This window comes from Sapajus apella, unplaced genomic scaffold (genome assembly GCF_009761245.1).
Source record: "Sapajus apella isolate SASKATOON/1434 unplaced genomic scaffold, GSC_monkey_1.0 scaffold1, whole genome shotgun sequence".
NCBI lineage: Eukaryota > Metazoa > Chordata > Mammalia > Primates > Cebidae > Sapajus > Sapajus apella.
In genome coordinates this window covers 53,623,272-53,639,701 of record NW_022436941.1, presented here as the reverse complement: position 1 = coordinate 53,639,701, position 16,430 = coordinate 53,623,272, and the positions used below count along the sequence as shown (strand labels likewise).

The following is a 16,430-nucleotide window of genomic DNA, read 5'->3' as shown; positions in this document are numbered from 1 at the left end:
CAATTTATTTTTTAAAAAAACTTGAACCTAGTCCTTAAAAATCTAATATAGCAGCTGTTGAGAAAAATGACAAATATTGTACTTTAATTTTTGGATATATTGTTCTATATAATGTCAAGAAAAATGACAAATACTGTAATTTTGGGATATACTGTTTTATATAATGTAATTTCAGTTTCTAAAGCCTCTTGTGGGTGCAGAAAGTACATTGCTCACTCTTTGATATAAACCCTACTCACTACTTAAAATAACTGGATTTTATTTTTAAGATATAATGCTGAAGTAAACCTCATGTCTCTAAAGATATTTTCTATTTTGTACCCATCAATTCCTGAAATGTCTCATTTCCCTTTAAATGCACTTTACAGTGAAAGAGTATCATACTGAATCCAAAGTTGCTCTAGAATTATTCACATTTTTCTTGCCAGCTATTATGACATGAATATAGATTGTTAGGTTACTTATACAAGAAATAATACATATTCCAGGTTTATATTCCTGTATAAAAATCTACCCCAAAACTTAGTGACTTAAGGAAACAATTTACTATCTTCTCTTACAGTTCTGGGAGCTAATGGGCTCAGCTGAGCAGTTCTTGTTTAACATGCTTCATAAAGTTGCAGGCAAATATAACTGTGGCTAGAGTCACCCGAAGGCACCTTTACAAATACATCTGATGCCTGGGCTGAGATGGCAAGAATAGCTGGGTGCTGGTCAGTCTGTCCCTTTCTCTGTCTCCCTCTCCCTACTTAAACTCTCCTTCTCCTGTCCTTCTTCCCTCTCCCCTTCTGCCCGTAGCACCTCCTCGCCCCAAGTAGCACCTCCTCGCCCCAAGTCACGTGGCTTCTCCATATAGTTAGTTTGGTTTTCCTCTTAGTCCAGAAAGTCACTGGATAGTCAGACTTCTTTTTTTTTTTTTTTTTTTGAGACGGAGTTTCGCTCTTATTACCCAGGCTGGAGTGCAATGGCGCGATCTCGGCTCACCGCAACCTCCGTCTGCTGGGTTCAGGCAATTCTCCTGCCTCAGCCCCCTGAGTTGCTGGGATTACAGGCACGCGCCACCATGCCCAGCTAATTTTTTTCTGTATTTTTAGTAGAGACGGGGTTTCACCATGTTGACCAGGATGGTCTCGATCTCTTGACCTCGTGATCCACCCGCCTCGGCCTCCCAAAGTGCTGGGATTACAGGCTTGAGCCACCGCGCCCGGCCTGATAGTTAGACTTCTTACGTGGTAGTTGACTCCTCCAAAGAAAACATTCCAAGTTGCTAAAAAGAAACTGCAAGGCTTTTGATTTGCTAACTTCAGAAGTCTCAGATTGTCACTCTATTGCATTCTATTGGTCAAGCTGGTCACTAAGGTCAAGAAAAGGGATGTTAATCCCCACCACTCAATAAAAAGAGTTTCCAAAAATTGTGGCTATCTTTAATTTCCCATGATGCCTATCCAAAAATAGAATATTGCCAGATTTATTTAAACTTTTTCTTCTTCTATAGTGAAAAGAGACCAAGATTAGCATAAAACTCCTAAACTCACACTACATTCATTAGTTAACTAATTTGTTAATTGCTTTCTACTTAGTAATTAAGAAAAAAACATATAGCAACTAGTATAAAATTTTCTTTTTTGCTCGGTTTGGCTTAATGACAAAAATATTCTTTAGAAAATATTTGAAATAACTATCAAGTGTGTGCTCTACAGGTGATTAGCCACTAATACAAAAGTCAGTAATCTGCCAAGAATAAGTGATCTCAACCACTTTGAATCCCACTTCAATTTGCCTCTTACCTCATCAGGAGCATCAAAAAGCTGCAAAGTGCATTTCTGAGTGTGTAACACTCTCAAAAACATGCCAGCCGTTACACCAATTTCAAATGGAACCACTCTACCTCTCATACTTTCAATGTTTTGGCATGTTTGGCACATCCATCTTCATTATAGCTGAAGAGCTATCACAGAAACTTGACTCCAGAGAAAGATATATTTGAAGCTAAGATAATATTTTACATGATACAGCCAAATTCTCATCTACAGATTGGTAATGAGAAACTGTGTTCTCCTCAGGGCAGCTAGAAGAAAGGCTAATTTCATTAAATAGAGCAGCTGTGTTACTTCTAGGTCTCTCTTTCCTGCTCGATAAAAAACTTAATGACTTGAAAAAACAATCATTTTACTATACCACACAAATCTCTAGAACAACATTTTGGGTAGGGGTCAACTGGACAACTCTGCTCTACACAGTGGTGACTGTGGTCACTCAGCAACATCCAGCTGGGGCAGGGCTGGGCTGAAGGATCCAAGATAGCTTCACTCACATGCCACTTGAACGTGACCACCCTCTACCCATGTTTACACAGGTATAAACATAATTTTTTTATGTTTAATTTACCACAAAGCTCATGAGAAGGCCGACAAATCTCTGGCCTGCAGGTCCTTAAAGAGTTAACTCAAAGCCAGATACCCAGAAGAGACTCAATTAATGTGAATTAGAAGCAACAATGAACCAAATTCACAGATAACATATCTTACACTACATTTGAAAAGTATAATCCAGCAATATTAAGTGTGAAAAAGTTTCTCAATTACAGTTAAATCAGAATCTTTTAATATGTAAAGGCAGTGAATGGAATGTTAAAAAAAATGAATGTCACACAATTTCTATAAATTAGGTGGTGGGGGACACCAGTTATAATCCATGCATCCCTATTCAAAAAGAAGCTACTTGTTGAAACAAAATATTAATTTAAGTGTTTTTCTTTTTTTTTAAGGGGGCATGGTTTTTCTCTTCCAAAAACTGAAAAAAAAAAATAAAACATATATGTTATGCCTGCTTTTCAAAGCAAACCTTAGGTCTCATTTGAATTGTTTCCTAATGCTCTATAAAGAGACATGTGAGGCAATATACATTCTCCCATAGATAAATAACGTAACCTTTAGGTTAGGAAGGTCTTTCACAGTCTAACCTAACACCACTTTCCCAGGTTCATTTATCGCTGGTTTCTTCTCAAAGACTACTTCTAGTCAAAGACCACCATAAGCACACCTGGAATTGACAAGCGGAGTTTATTATTCATTGCAGTGAGGGACCACATACTATGAGGAACTATGATGTCTGACGGTTTTCTGTAAAATATCAGAAAATGCTTATTGGATTTGGGATTTTTTTCCCCCCGAATTTTGGCTATCTTACTAAATCTTAGTAGGAAGAAAGGTTAGACCAAGGCTAAGACTGTAATTGGTAAAGAAGCAGAAGTCATCATATTAAACCAGATAGGGTGATGTTTGGTCATTTTTGTGGCTTGGACAATGTTTTATCTGTGTTCAGGTATGATTACACAGTGATCATATTCTTTTCTTGATGAACACTGTCAGAGTGGCCTTGTTGGATGCGAATGCTTGCTGAAATTGTGTGCCTTCATCTGGAGGACACCAGTTCCTCATCCAGGATAGCTCCAGGCTGCTTTTCCCTTTCTACTCTCCACACATGCTGTACTCATATCAGCCTTGAGTTTTCTTTGCCCTTTGTTCTTCATTCTGTTCCCTTTATCGTTCGTGATTATTCCCTTAGCACTTCAGTTCAGTTTTCTCTGAAGTCCTTTGTGCTGCATATTGTTTGGTTACTTATGTTTATGCTTTGTTTCCTCAGCTAAGATGATAGCACATATCTTTCAGCATTAGCAAGAGTCCTGGAAATCATTGACATCTAGCATATGCTTTATGCAAAAAAGAAAAGGGATGGGTTTCTTGTTCTGCTCAACAGACTAGAGTACACAGGTGAAACTGCTTAACTTGATTCAATAAAGTCATTTCCGTTAACCCGCCCCAAGAATTCTAGCCCTAAGCCTGGCGCGAAACTACATTTCCCACAATCCTTCGGGGCCGATAAGAGGCCGCAATGATCTGAACTACAATTCCCACAATTCAAGGAGATCTCCGCTGTGACGCGTTTCCTCAAGGCTCCGCCCCATTTCCCATCTTTCCTGTCAGTGCGTGCGCACAGGGGAACAAGGTCGTGAAGAAAAGGTTTTGGTGAGGTGCCGCCATTTCTTCCGTCCTCGGTCTCTGCGCCTTTCGTAGAGCTTCCAGCGGCGCTATGTTGGGCCAGAGCATCCGGAGGTTCACAACCTCTGCGGTCCGTAGGACCCACTATGAGGAGGGTCCTGGGAAGGTTAGTGTGTAAGGGGATCGGCTTTGTTGGGGGAGGGGAGGCTTGGCTGTGACTTGCTCACCTGCAAGCTGCCTCCGGGCTGTGGAGATGGAGATGTTAGTCAGGAACGGGGCAGAGACCCAGACTAGCATTCCACTTACCTCAGGGGCCAGTGTGGAAGCTGGAGACCTCAGCGCGTAGCAGCGAAAGGAATAGACAGGTAGATCCGGAAGCCCTGCCTCCGTCAGCCGCCTGACGCCCCCTCCCCCGCCCCGCAGAAAGCCCTCGGATGGCTCCGGAAAACCGAGGATGCAGGTGCTGTGGCTTAAAGCCGAATTGGAGGTCGTCATATCCGAAATGAAGGTCATTGGGAAATCATGAGGAAATTGGGCCCTGTGGTTATGGATCAAGCTTTTTAAACTAGTTGGCAGAGTTAGCGGTATTAATTCTTCTCAGTTAAGGCTGGCGTCAGGTGTAAATAATTTAAAGCAGATAGCAGTAATAACTTCGGAGGATCACACGAGGCCTAGTCGTAAAGGACAAAGAAGGTGCTTGTCAATGAAAAAACAAAAACAAAAAAACTCTGGGCCGGGTGTGATGGCCCACGCCTGTAATCCCAGCACTTTGGGAGGCCGAGGCGGGCGAATTACCTGATGTCAGGAGCTGGAGACCAGCCTGGCCAACATGGTGAAACACTGTCTCCACTAAAAAGTACAAAGAAATTAGCTTGGCTTAGTGGGGTGTGTCTGTATTCCCAGCTAATTCGGAGGGTGAGGCAGGAGAATCGCTTGAACCCGGAAGGGAGGTTGCAGTGAGCAGAGATGGCGCCACTGCACTCCAGCCTGGGCGGCAGAACGGGACTCCCTCCCAAAAGAAAAAAAAAAAAAAAAAAAAAACTATGTTGCGCTTAACATTGCCACGTATCTTCTTATAAAGTGACTACTTAGGACAGTAGTGTTTTCGATTATCTGAAATAAGAAACTTCTCACCATTTGGCATGGGTCCTTAAGACCATTGCCTAGTGCTTAGTAAAGCCAGATTATTTCTTACCTTCTAGTGGTGTATGATGAAGATCATAGAATTTGAACGATAAATGTTCAAATTAAAAAGATAACTAGCATTTGTGGCATATATAACCTGATGATGTAAATCACGTAACTAGCATTTCCTTTATACTTGTATTTTGATTTATTAAACAGATGATCTAAGCTTTTTTTTCTATTACTTTCTTTTTCCAACAGAATTTGCCATTTTCAGTGGAAAACAAGTGGCGATTACTAGCCATGATGTGTTTGTACTTTGGATCTGCATTTGCTACACCCTTCTTAATATTAAGACACCAACTGCTTAAAAAATAAGGATGTTTCAGCTCATCCATTTAACAGGTAGTTAATGGGTTTCTAAACTTTGTAAAACAGTGCATTTATTCAGGAGCCTCTTCCCCCTCACCCATAACATGCACACAAATAAATTGTTGTATAGGGCTGATGCCTGAGGTTATATGTAGATGTGACTGGCATTGGCAGAGACTGGCTGTAAACCTATATACAGATATTTCAATAATCAATAATGGCCAGTGTTTATTGAATACTACTACTTACCAGGTACACTTTACATCACTATCTCATGTGGTTCCCTAGCTAGCTTGTGAGGTGGATGATAGTAACCCCATCTGAGACACAAAGATGTTAAGTTGTTCAAGCTCTCATAGCTAGTAATGGTGGACCCAGACTTTTGCCCAGGCAGTTTCTTGTTCCAGAGCTCACACTTTTAACCAAGTAAAGCTCTGATAAGTTGATTAATGTTATTCTGTCTTGAACACTGTTACTAGAACAGTGGCTGAGGACGTGTCTTTTGAAACACTATAAACTTTTCCATTCCTTTTAGAAAGTGGTCACTGTGGTCCCAGTTCTTAAAATCTAGGCTTACAGCTCTTGTTTAAGTTGTGAAAAACCCCTGAAGATAAAGAAAATCCTTCTAGTGCTCCTTGATATATAAGTCCCAGATAATGATGCAATTGTAAATCTGTGCCTCACCAACTCGACAGTGTTGGGAAACTCAAACTTGTGAACATCTCTCATTAAGGCAGTGGCTTTTACATGGGAATGATTTTACAACACTATGGAGCATTTGACAGTGTGAGACATTTTTGATCGAACCAACTTGGGGGGCAAAATACCAGTGGTGCTGAGGTTGAGAAACCTTATGTCAAGGGGATATGTTATTGCATGCTCAAAGGAGTTTTTCGTATTGGGAGGTTAGATTTCCTGTGTGTGGATAAAATATTTATTTAGTTTAATTGTGATCAAATTTTCTCAGTAATACTAGAGAACACTGGGATGATTGGAAAGACTCTCATAGTTTGGAGGGAGAATAACTTATCCAAACTGTTAACGTGGAAAGGTTTTGGTGCATGTGATGAAGCAAATCAGTATGAATGATGTCATGATACTGTAAACGCTTTCTGATGTGCCACTCAAACTGACAGAAAATACTTTAATCAAACTACATGATTTCTGTTACATGAATGGGATTTTCAAAATGCCATTAATTTTTGTTTTTATTTTGCAGATATGAAGAACATTTTAAGAGGTGCAGTCTCTGGAAAATGGATCAAACTCACATGGCATACTAGATATGTGTGTAAATAAACTTATGACATGAATGCTTAATGCCTCTTTTCTGAAATAGGGGATGTAATAATTGACAATTTGCCTACTTTATTATTTGGGTAATATTCAAGCTTTACTCTTTGTGATTTAGATTATTTAATGGTGTTAAACTGAGTGTTATATTAAGGGAAATACAAATTGATCTTAGCTTGTCCTGTGGCTGTTTTTTTGTTTTTTTTTTTTTTTTGTTTGTTTGTTTGTTTTTTTGTCATTAACTTGGAGGAAAGAATATTTTTGCTCTTGCTCTTTACTTTGATATGGTAAAAAAAAGTTTTCCCCATGAACATTAGGAAAATGATTAGTTTATTCAAATTGAAGTTCTGATTAATCAGATATTTAGGAGCTTCATTTTTATTTTCTTCTAGACCAGTAACCTAAAACAGAAATGTTTGCCTCTAAGTGTTCTGGTGACCAGTATTAGTCTTATTTAGCATGAATAAAAGAATATTTGAAATGGAATGTAATAACATGTAATATGTAGTGTAGGAAATACTCCCAGTATATTCTGTTGCTTTGACTATCATATTAGCGTCAAAGCCTGACTATCATATAGCCTTTTATCCCATAAAAGGTAGTTCTGATTACTAATTTCATATGTGAGTTGAATTTATAAGTAGTGAAATACTGCTTGCCATTTAAAATGTGAGAAATCATTACACTCCAGGCTTTTCGTAAGATGTGGGACAGTAATCAGCTACTGAATATTTTCATCTGCTCACTGTTAAAATACCACTGGTGTTAAAATCCTATAAAGCAGTCTGCAAACTGGTAGTCTGTATGGCCTCCAGACTTTGGTGAAAGGGTGGTGCTTTGTTTTTAAACAAACATTCAAAAAAACAATATTTCCATAAAAGTATATTTCTGGATTTTTGAAAAATTTACTCTGAGTGGTTCTACATCTCTTCATTGAAGAAAATAGCTGCCTTGGCCATTCCCCAGTATATCATAGGATTTCTTACACGGCCCTTCTGTACAACTACTGATTTGCTAAAACCTTACATTTTTATTTTTCTGTTTCTCTTCTAGTGCTCACTTTAGGCTCTTCAACAGTCACCTGACAACTACTTTACATGACTTTCCTCAGATACCGCTGTACGTGTGTGTCATTGTTTTTTGATTATTCAGTGCTAAATCAGGCACCGTGTAGTGAGTTTCTCATATGGAATGTAAAGGTTTTTTATCTTTGGAAAAAGTTGAAGTGGCCGAGTGCCATTGTTCACACCTGTAATTCCAGCACTTTGGGAGGCCGAAGCAGGGGGATCATAAGGTCAATAGATCCAGACCATCCCGGCCAAAATGGTGAAATTCCATCTCTACTAAAAATACAAAAAAAATTAGCTGTACGTGGTGGCGTGCACCTGTAGTCCCAGCTACTCAGGAGGCAGAGGCAGGAGAATCATTTGAACCTGGAGGCAGAAGTTGCAGTGAGCTGAGATCGCGCCGTTGCACTCCAGCCTGGTGACAGAGTGAGACTCTGTCTCAAAAAAAAGTAGAACAAGAGTAAGAGGTCAAGGTTCGTTAAATGATTTTGGTTTTCCTGGAAATTATAAGGCTTACCTCATTGGATTGTTGAGATCCAATAAGTTATGTAAAAACTTCTCACAAGTCCTAAATGAATACGAATTTTTTGGAGAGGAGGTTAAAATATATTAGGAATCAATAGTAATAGTTTGGGGTAGCCACATCTAGGCATGAGAGAGAAAACTTACCCTGCCTGTCTCATAATAGAGAATGTGCCCTCCCCATAAAAAGGCTTCAGCAGGCTGGCTGATAAGTGCATAAGTTTATTGTAAGTGGTAGAGGCTGTATAACTGCTTAGTTTCTGTATTAGGGTTCTTTAGACAAACAGATCGAGAGGATGCATATAGAAAAATTTAAAGTTGTCTCTTCCAATTCTGGAGGCTTGGTGGGTTGAAAATACGGGTATGCCAGCGTGCTGGAGACCCAGCAAAAGCAGTCTGCTTGCAGAATTCCTCCTTGGGGCAGGTTAGTCTTTGTTCATTAAGGTTTTCAACTAATTCAAGAAGCTTAGCCACATGATAAAGAGGATCAGCTTTACTCAAAGTCCACTGTCTTAAATGATAACGATTCAAGAAACACCTTCACAAAAATATCTACAGGATTATTGATCCAAATATTTGAGCACACTGCCCTTGCCAAGTTGACACAAAATTAACCATAACAGTAGTTTTTCTATTTCCCTAAACTGGTTCAATTCAAGCCAATATTTAAAAGCAGGAGGTCTCGATACAAGTCCAGATTCTAGGTGAAAAAAATTTAAACTGGATGAACCCAAAAATACTCATGTGAAACTAATTGGGACCAAGTAAAAAGTCTGTACTTTTTGCAGTTGCTTCCCTAACTCACCAGAATACCGTAATAGGAATTTTGATCAGAATCGAAGCCACTGTCATTGCTTTCATAATTAAGCCATGGCCACAAAAAGAAAGTAATTCAAAATGTCTTAGGTTTTGCTGCAGAGACCATAGGCGTTAAGAATGCGGGCTCAGAACTAAGACTTGGCTGGATTCAAAGCCATATATTCCTCATCTTCGCCAATCTGTACCTTACTTTCCTGATATGTCAGACAATACCTAATTTAGTGTAGTTGTGAAGTTTAAAAATGAAAATATAGGCTGGGCACGCTGGCTCACGCCTGTAATCCTAGCACTTTGGGAGGCCAAGGCAGGCGAATCATGGGGTCAGCATTTCGAGACCAGCCTGGCCAACATGGTGAAAACCCGTCTCTACTATAAATTAAAAATTTAGCAGGGTGTAGTGGCGGGTGCCTGTAATCCCAGCTACTCAAGAGGCTGAGGTTGGAGTGAGCAGAGATCGCACCCCTGCACTCCAGCCTGAGTGACAGCAAGACTACGTCTCAAAAAAAAAAAAAAAAAAAAAAAAAGAAAATACGTCTAAATTGAGAAATTAGAGGCACATTTCCTTAGGCTTCTAGTGTTTTAATTGAAACGAAATGAATGAAGTACAATGGGCATTGTGTAAGTTAAATATCATAGAGCAGTTCTGCAATAGTTAATAGGTTGGTCATCTGTGCTATAGATACTGTGTCTCTCAAAGTGGTGCCAGAATGATAGTGCTAAAATGCAAGTCATCATTTTACTCACTGTAAAACACCTCACCATGACATTCAGTCACTTCCCTATAGTTTCAGCCTCATCCCAGTCATGTCACACAATTTTATGTACCACCTCCGTGTCTTAATTTAGCACAGGTGCCACCTTTCTTGTAAAGCCTCACCTTTTTATTTTTTTTAAGAGACAGGGTCTCGATTTGTCACCGAGGCTGGAGTACAGTGGCACAATCATAGCTGGCTGCCACTCTCCAGGGGATCCTCTTGCCTTGGCCTCCAGAGTAGTAGGGGCTACAGGTGCTTGTCACCATCCCTGGCTGATATTTTTATTTTTTGAGATGAGTCCCGCTGTATTGCCCAGGTGGGTCTCATGCTCCTGATCACATTCACTCCTCCTTTGAGGGATTATAGGCATGTGCCACCACACCCAGCCTTGCTGATTTCTCCTTATTTTCTTTAACACTCCACATAAATATCTAACACCTTGTTAACAGCCTTGTAATTCAGTAGGTACTGTAATTACTGATTTGTTCATCTACCTTCCATACCAGCTTGTGGTCTTTCTGAGCCCAGAGAAACTTCTTCACGTATCCTGCATCTATAATTTAGTTGGTGATCCATGAACACTCTATCCAATTAATCCTTTCAATAATCAGAAGCCAAGAATGATAAAAGTTACCTAAAAAGAACGAATTCTAGGCCTCTTACACACCAAAGTGTGTTGCCATGCTTTAAGAGTAAAAATGAATTTTTCTTTGATAGTTGGACATTGGTTCTCCCACCAAATATAAATGTATTGAAATAATCCAGTTGTTGAAAAAAAATGAGTTTAAATTTGCGCCAAAATGTACCTCAATTATGGCACCACTGTTTAGTCCATCTGATATTTTTTTTTTTCTTTGCAGACAAACCTTTAATGAAAGAAAGGGTTGATATACATTCTGGAATAGCTCTTTATCTTGTTTCAAACCAGCGTTTTAAGAAGCACTGACTTAAAGAATTGGGGAATTTTTTTTTTTAAATCTTGTATAACGAAAGATGGAGCTCAGGAATTTTAGGGCCCTCCAAGTTCATTGGCCCATTTTTCCTGAGCCATTGCTTTCATCGTTATAAGATGGTTGCTGCAGTTCCGGGCATGCCATACAGACTTGACAATATCCAGCAAGAAAAATTACTGTCTTATTTTTTGAAGTGAAGAAAGTTTTCCTTCAGACTATCCCTCATTAGTCATTGGCCAGAAAAGTGATAAATTCACCTCTGAATATAATGGACAAGGGAATAGCATGACAATGATTAAATTTGACCAATTAGCATTTTCTCACAAGTCTTACGTGGGCAGAGTGGATACTGAAACAAGTCAGTATTCTACCGGGAAGGGAAGAGAAAGTGGTTATTGGTTATGCAAAAGACAGTGCCTGCTGCAACTATTCTATATACTAAACTGAAAAGATAGACTCAAATGCCATTAAATGTAAAAAGCCTTCATTTTAGTGTTTCCAATAAAGACCATAGGTCTTTAGAATAAGCTATATAGAGTAGAGGAAAAATACTGGTTATCTTTTCAATAGAAAATATAATACAAGTTTTTATATGATTTGTAGTCTGCCCACATCAAAACCTTTTAGAAAAAATTCATCTACTATCAAATGGTGTTTTGTTATCTAGCTATTGTAACTTTATAACCCAGAGGGAAGATAGTCACTTTCTATATATATTAATACAGTGAAGTTTTTTTAGTGAGTATATAATTTAAATAATGTGTAGTTGATTTGTGTGGCACCCACATTTCCTTCCTTAACCTGGTATAGTAGTCCTTAGGCTTTTCATAAATACGACAGCTCTATTTCTGTACACATAGGATCAAACTCTAACCCCTTTGCTTTGACAGTGAAAAAATGAGAAGTAATATGCATTACTTCTACATGAAAGCTCTGAAAGACAGTATACCCTTCATCAACTTCCCTTCTTCCTGCTACAGGGATATAGCCTTCATCAGCCTGGGTTCCTAAAGACTCTTAAGTATAGCCTTTTGTCAGATGTATAGAGTGAGCAAGAAATTTTCATCTTTCTAAGCATTTGGGGTTTGGGGATTATTTGTTACTGTAGCAAAAGTTGTCCTACCCTCAAAATACTTAAGTATTTCATATGTCCTTGAAAAGTATCACTTCTCTCTCTGATTTTTCAAAGAATTGTGTTAAGTAGATGATCTTGTAAGGATTCTTGCCATTTAAAGTGGATTGTATCTACAATTACAAGTGTGAGCACCACACAAAAGCTTGACTCAGAGGTGGTAAAATCTTTTTGCACTTTTCTTGTGTGGACAGGGGTCAGAATGATGGAGGTGAATAGCCTTGGGCTTTCAAAGTGGTTTTCAAAAGCTGTTTTGAGCAACTACGTACTAGCCATTTCCACCTTATCTCTCATTTTTATGGACTCTACTCACCCATTGTACACTTCTGTAAAAATTGGAAAATGAGTCTCTTCCAGAGGGGCACAACATCATGCCAGAGCATTCGTGCTTCCTTGTTGAGTACCTCTGTAACATTGTAAAACAGTACAGCTCTATGTTACATTCCTGTACAGTCATCTCACCTTTGAATTTTTCATATTATTCCTACTAACATTCACTCCCTCCCCAAATTTTCCCAGCTCTAACAAAAGGTGGATAACGTAATTATTATGGGTTGAATAGGGCTCTATATTTTTAGAATAAGTTTTGTGTGTTTGCTGGATTCCAAACCGTTGTACTATGCTTAGTAAATCTTAAGCTTTCAACAAATATATTTAGATAGATAAAGGCATGGAAGAATACTTATTAGATTTAATAGCATCTTCAATTTTAATAGCATTAGAAATCAGTCTAGGAAGTTCTCTACTTGATACGTCCCTCTCTAAGGAGGACCAGGAGGTGATTATTATGTACCCACATATTGATAAATTTATCAGGGTTACATCTTAACCTTAATTTGCTTAATATTAGCAAAAATTTTTTCATTTATGTTGTGAGAGCAATTTTATGCCATCTATGAAACTGCCTAGTCTGAAATCTTTATTCATGCTCCAGCCCTCATACTAACTACCAAAACAATTGTTTGAAAGTCATTTTTTATTTTCCCTAGACAGAATATATGCTAAGTTGAACCATGTGACATTACTGATATTTCGATTTTTTTAAACCTATCAGTTGGCAATTTCTGATGGTTCAGTGGTTGTAGTTTCCATTTTCAGTTACTGGACCACCCATGGAGTTCCTTTCATCCATATATACATACCTGTTTTGGGAGACTGGATTCTACTAACAACAAAAATTGACTAATTGGGTTTTATACAGTCAGTATACCAGAACTAATTCCGCTTGATCGGGGCACCATTATTTCATTACCAATTATACAACAAGATAGTCTGAAGTTCCCGAATGTCACCTTTTCCTAACAATCTGTACTTTGGGGAATATAGTTCTGAATTACACAGCTCTGAAATCCATTATTTTCAGATGCAGAATAAAATGAGCTTACAGCAAGACTCTGCCTTGCAATGTTTTTCACTGTGGGATTTAATGTAAATTATCTGGATTTCAGAAAAGAAATTCCAAATATTTCCATGTTTTCACAGGAAAATGGAATATTCTAAATCTAAATCTCTCCACATATCCTCCAAAAAAATCATACTTATTGTCACCAAAAGAAAATAATTCACTCATAACCTATAAGTTTAATATAACTAGGAAATAGATTTTAAATTACCTATAAATAGGAAAATAAACACTTGAGATTAGAAAAAAAAAAATTGTATCTAGACCCTAAACCCAATGCAAGACAAGCAAAGGTGAGGGCAAGATGGGAATATTGATGAGGGATGTAGGGTAGGGAGAATAGGGGTGATAAATACAGATAAAAATCACGCAAAAACCAAGTGCCACTTAGAGTAAGAAAATACTGGAGTTAGTTTGAGCTCTTGTAGATGACTAATGGGGAATTGAAGGGACTTGAAAATCAATGGAGCCCAAGGCAGGAGTTTCCTAATGGCACCACTTCCAAGTAAATACAAATGTCGGGAACATGGTGTCCTTGGTGACTTAGAGGGAAAGGAAGAAAAAAAAGGAAGCAAAAGGGGAAAATGAATATTCCTGTTAAAACAAGAAGAGGGCCACAAAATCAGACAACACAAAGTTTTTCTCAACAAAACAAGTAAAACATTGGTTAAAGCCACTATAATATTTCACCATATCAAAGAAGTAAAATATCTTTGAACTAAGAAACCTAGTTTTCTTCCTCAAATTCTCAAAGATTAATGATTATATTAGCACATGAAAAAAAGCAAAGATATGACAGGTGACATTGACAATTTTTTTTTTTTTTTGAGACGGAGTTTCGCTCGTTACCCAGGCTGGAGTGCAATGGCACAATCTCAGCTCACTGCAACCTCCGCCTCCTGGGTTCAGGCAATTCTCCTGCCTCAGCCTCCTGAGCAGCTGGGACTACAGACACGTGTCACCATGCCCAGCTAATTTGTCTTGTAGTTTTAGTAGAGACGGGGTTTCATCATGTTGACCAGGATGGTCTCGATCTCCTGACCTCGTGATCCACCCGCCTCGGCCTCCCAAAGTGCTGGGATTACAGGCTTGAGCCACCGCGCCCGGCCTGACATAAATTTTTAAGAAGAAAGTAGAAATTTAGAAGCATAACATTTCATTTCAGCTGATGGAAATTCTACCCCTAATAAATACTATTCATGAAGCAGAAAAAAATACCTAATATAACCCAATCTGAAATAACTTCAAACAATCATTTGCAAATATTAGGGGAGAAAAAAACACTGTAAATTAGAAATTCAAAGATTTAGAACAGGAACAGAGTGGGGAAGGAATGGGAAATGAGTTGACTAAACAGGGAGAAAAAAATAATACATGAAAAATATAGAAATCTTTTAAATTATAAAATGCCTAAGGATAGATTTGCCCAAAAATTTAATAAAGGAACTAGAAGAAAAGTATATAATAGCTAAGAAATAAATACAAATCAGAGACAGACTAAACGTAAAATGTGCATACAACAAAATGCACAAAATCATAAGTGTTCAATGAGTTTAGACAAATATATATATCTGAATAACACAAATGCCTATTAAAATACAGAACATTACCTTAATCTTGAAAATTCCCTCTTTCCCAGTTAATCCCTGTCTCCATCTTCTAGAAGCAACAACTGTTAGGGTTTTCACCATAGGTTATTGTCTTTTCTAGAACTTCATATTGTATATATTTATTTGAAAGTTTCAGAATATAAACATGATGCTTTGTGTATACTCTAGTAAATGGCGTTATTTTAGGATATGTGAATATTAGTATCAGTTCTAGCACTGTCAAAGAATTTCCCAGAGAAAATCTGTCCTAATAAATTAGAGATGACATAGTATAATTAAAGAATTGTGGGCCGGGCGCGGTGGCTCAAGCCTGTAATCCCAGGACTGTGGGAGGCCGAGGCGGGTGGATCACGAGGCCAAGAAATCGAGACCATCCTGGTCAACATGGTGAAACCCCGCCTCTACTAAAAATACAAAAAATTAGCTGGGCATGGTGGCGCGTGCCTGTAATCCCAGCGACTCAGGAGACTGGGGCAGGAGAATTGCCTGAACCCGGGAGGCGGAGGTTGCGGTGAGCCAAGATCGCGCCATTGCACTCCAGCCTGGGTAACAAGAGTGAAACTCCGTCTCAAAAAAAAAAAAAAAAAATTGTGGAATATGAAGGAAGAAAATATACGGAGTAAAAGAATAAGCAGCATCAGGTGAGGAAAAATTTTTTGTCTCTGAAATATCTTAAGTGGCATTAAAGAAAAGACAAAAGTATTGACACAGATTAAAAGAACGAAGTATCCTTGAAGGCAACCATGGCATATTTACATTTTGCATCTCTATTACCTAACACAGTCTCTGGGAAATAGGAAGTACTTGATAAATGTCTGTGGAAGCGAATTGAATGGACAAGCATGCCAACAAATGGGAAGAGTAGGAACACAGTTGAAGATAAGAAAATAGCTAAGATCTGTGAAGTATGAAGAAGCCCTTGGCTTGAGTACCCTCAGAGGAGACTTGATAGATATGCCTGTGGCAAAGAAAGTTCATGGTGGGGAGTGGGGTGGGTGAGTTGTTGATGTGACAACTTAAGATCTAGGTTTGATGGTAGGCTGCAGCCCTTTACAATTCTTAGCATATGGATGACAAGAGCAATATTATATTTGCAACTGCTTGCCTAATGACCTGGTAAGAAGAGAAACTGGAGAAGAATAGGCAGAAATAAGTAATCTGAAAATGAGAATATGAAGGTTCAATCAGGTTTAGAACATTATTCAGTTTAAGAGATAGTTGAAAATAAAATGCAGAAAAATAAGGTGTCCTGGTGTCCCTAATTGTCCTGTTTCAGCAATGAGCTTGTTATACCTGTGCACCTCATTAGATTCTAGCAATTCTATTATATTGTGTACATGTGCAAAATGCAAAAACTGAATATATATAGTAACTCAGAA

The 16,430-nt window shown here is 38.4% G+C and overlaps 1 protein-coding gene and 1 non-coding gene across 2 annotated transcripts; both read left to right on the top strand.

Annotated features, from left to right (window-relative positions):
* Positions 1–3,947: 3,947 nt before the first annotated feature.
* Positions 3,948–6,811, top strand: LOC116550618 (cytochrome c oxidase subunit 7C, mitochondrial). The gene is made up of 3 exons (XM_032276659.1): positions 3,948–4,167; positions 5,388–5,531; positions 6,718–6,811. Exons 1-2 carry the CDS (start codon positions 4,093–4,095, stop codon positions 5,502–5,504), a joined length of 192 nt encoding a protein of 63 aa, XP_032132550.1. The 5' UTR covers positions 3,948–4,092; the 3' UTR covers positions 5,505–5,531; positions 6,718–6,811.
* On the top strand, positions 6,556–6,618 carry LOC116554391. The gene has a single exon (XR_004270197.1). It is a non-coding gene; the product is annotated as a small nucleolar RNA Z39 (small nucleolar RNA).
* Positions 6,812–16,430: the final 9,619 nt, after the last annotated feature.

Coding starts and splice junctions, on each gene's coding strand:
- LOC116550618 (XM_032276659.1), top strand. CDS start 4,093: ATGTTGGGCCAGAGCATCCGGAGGTTCACAACCTCTGCGGTCCGTAGG. Junction 4,168..5,387: donor ATGAGGAGGGTCCTGGGAAG/GTTAGTGTGTAA, acceptor TTTTTCCAACAG/AATTTGCCATTTTCAGTGGA.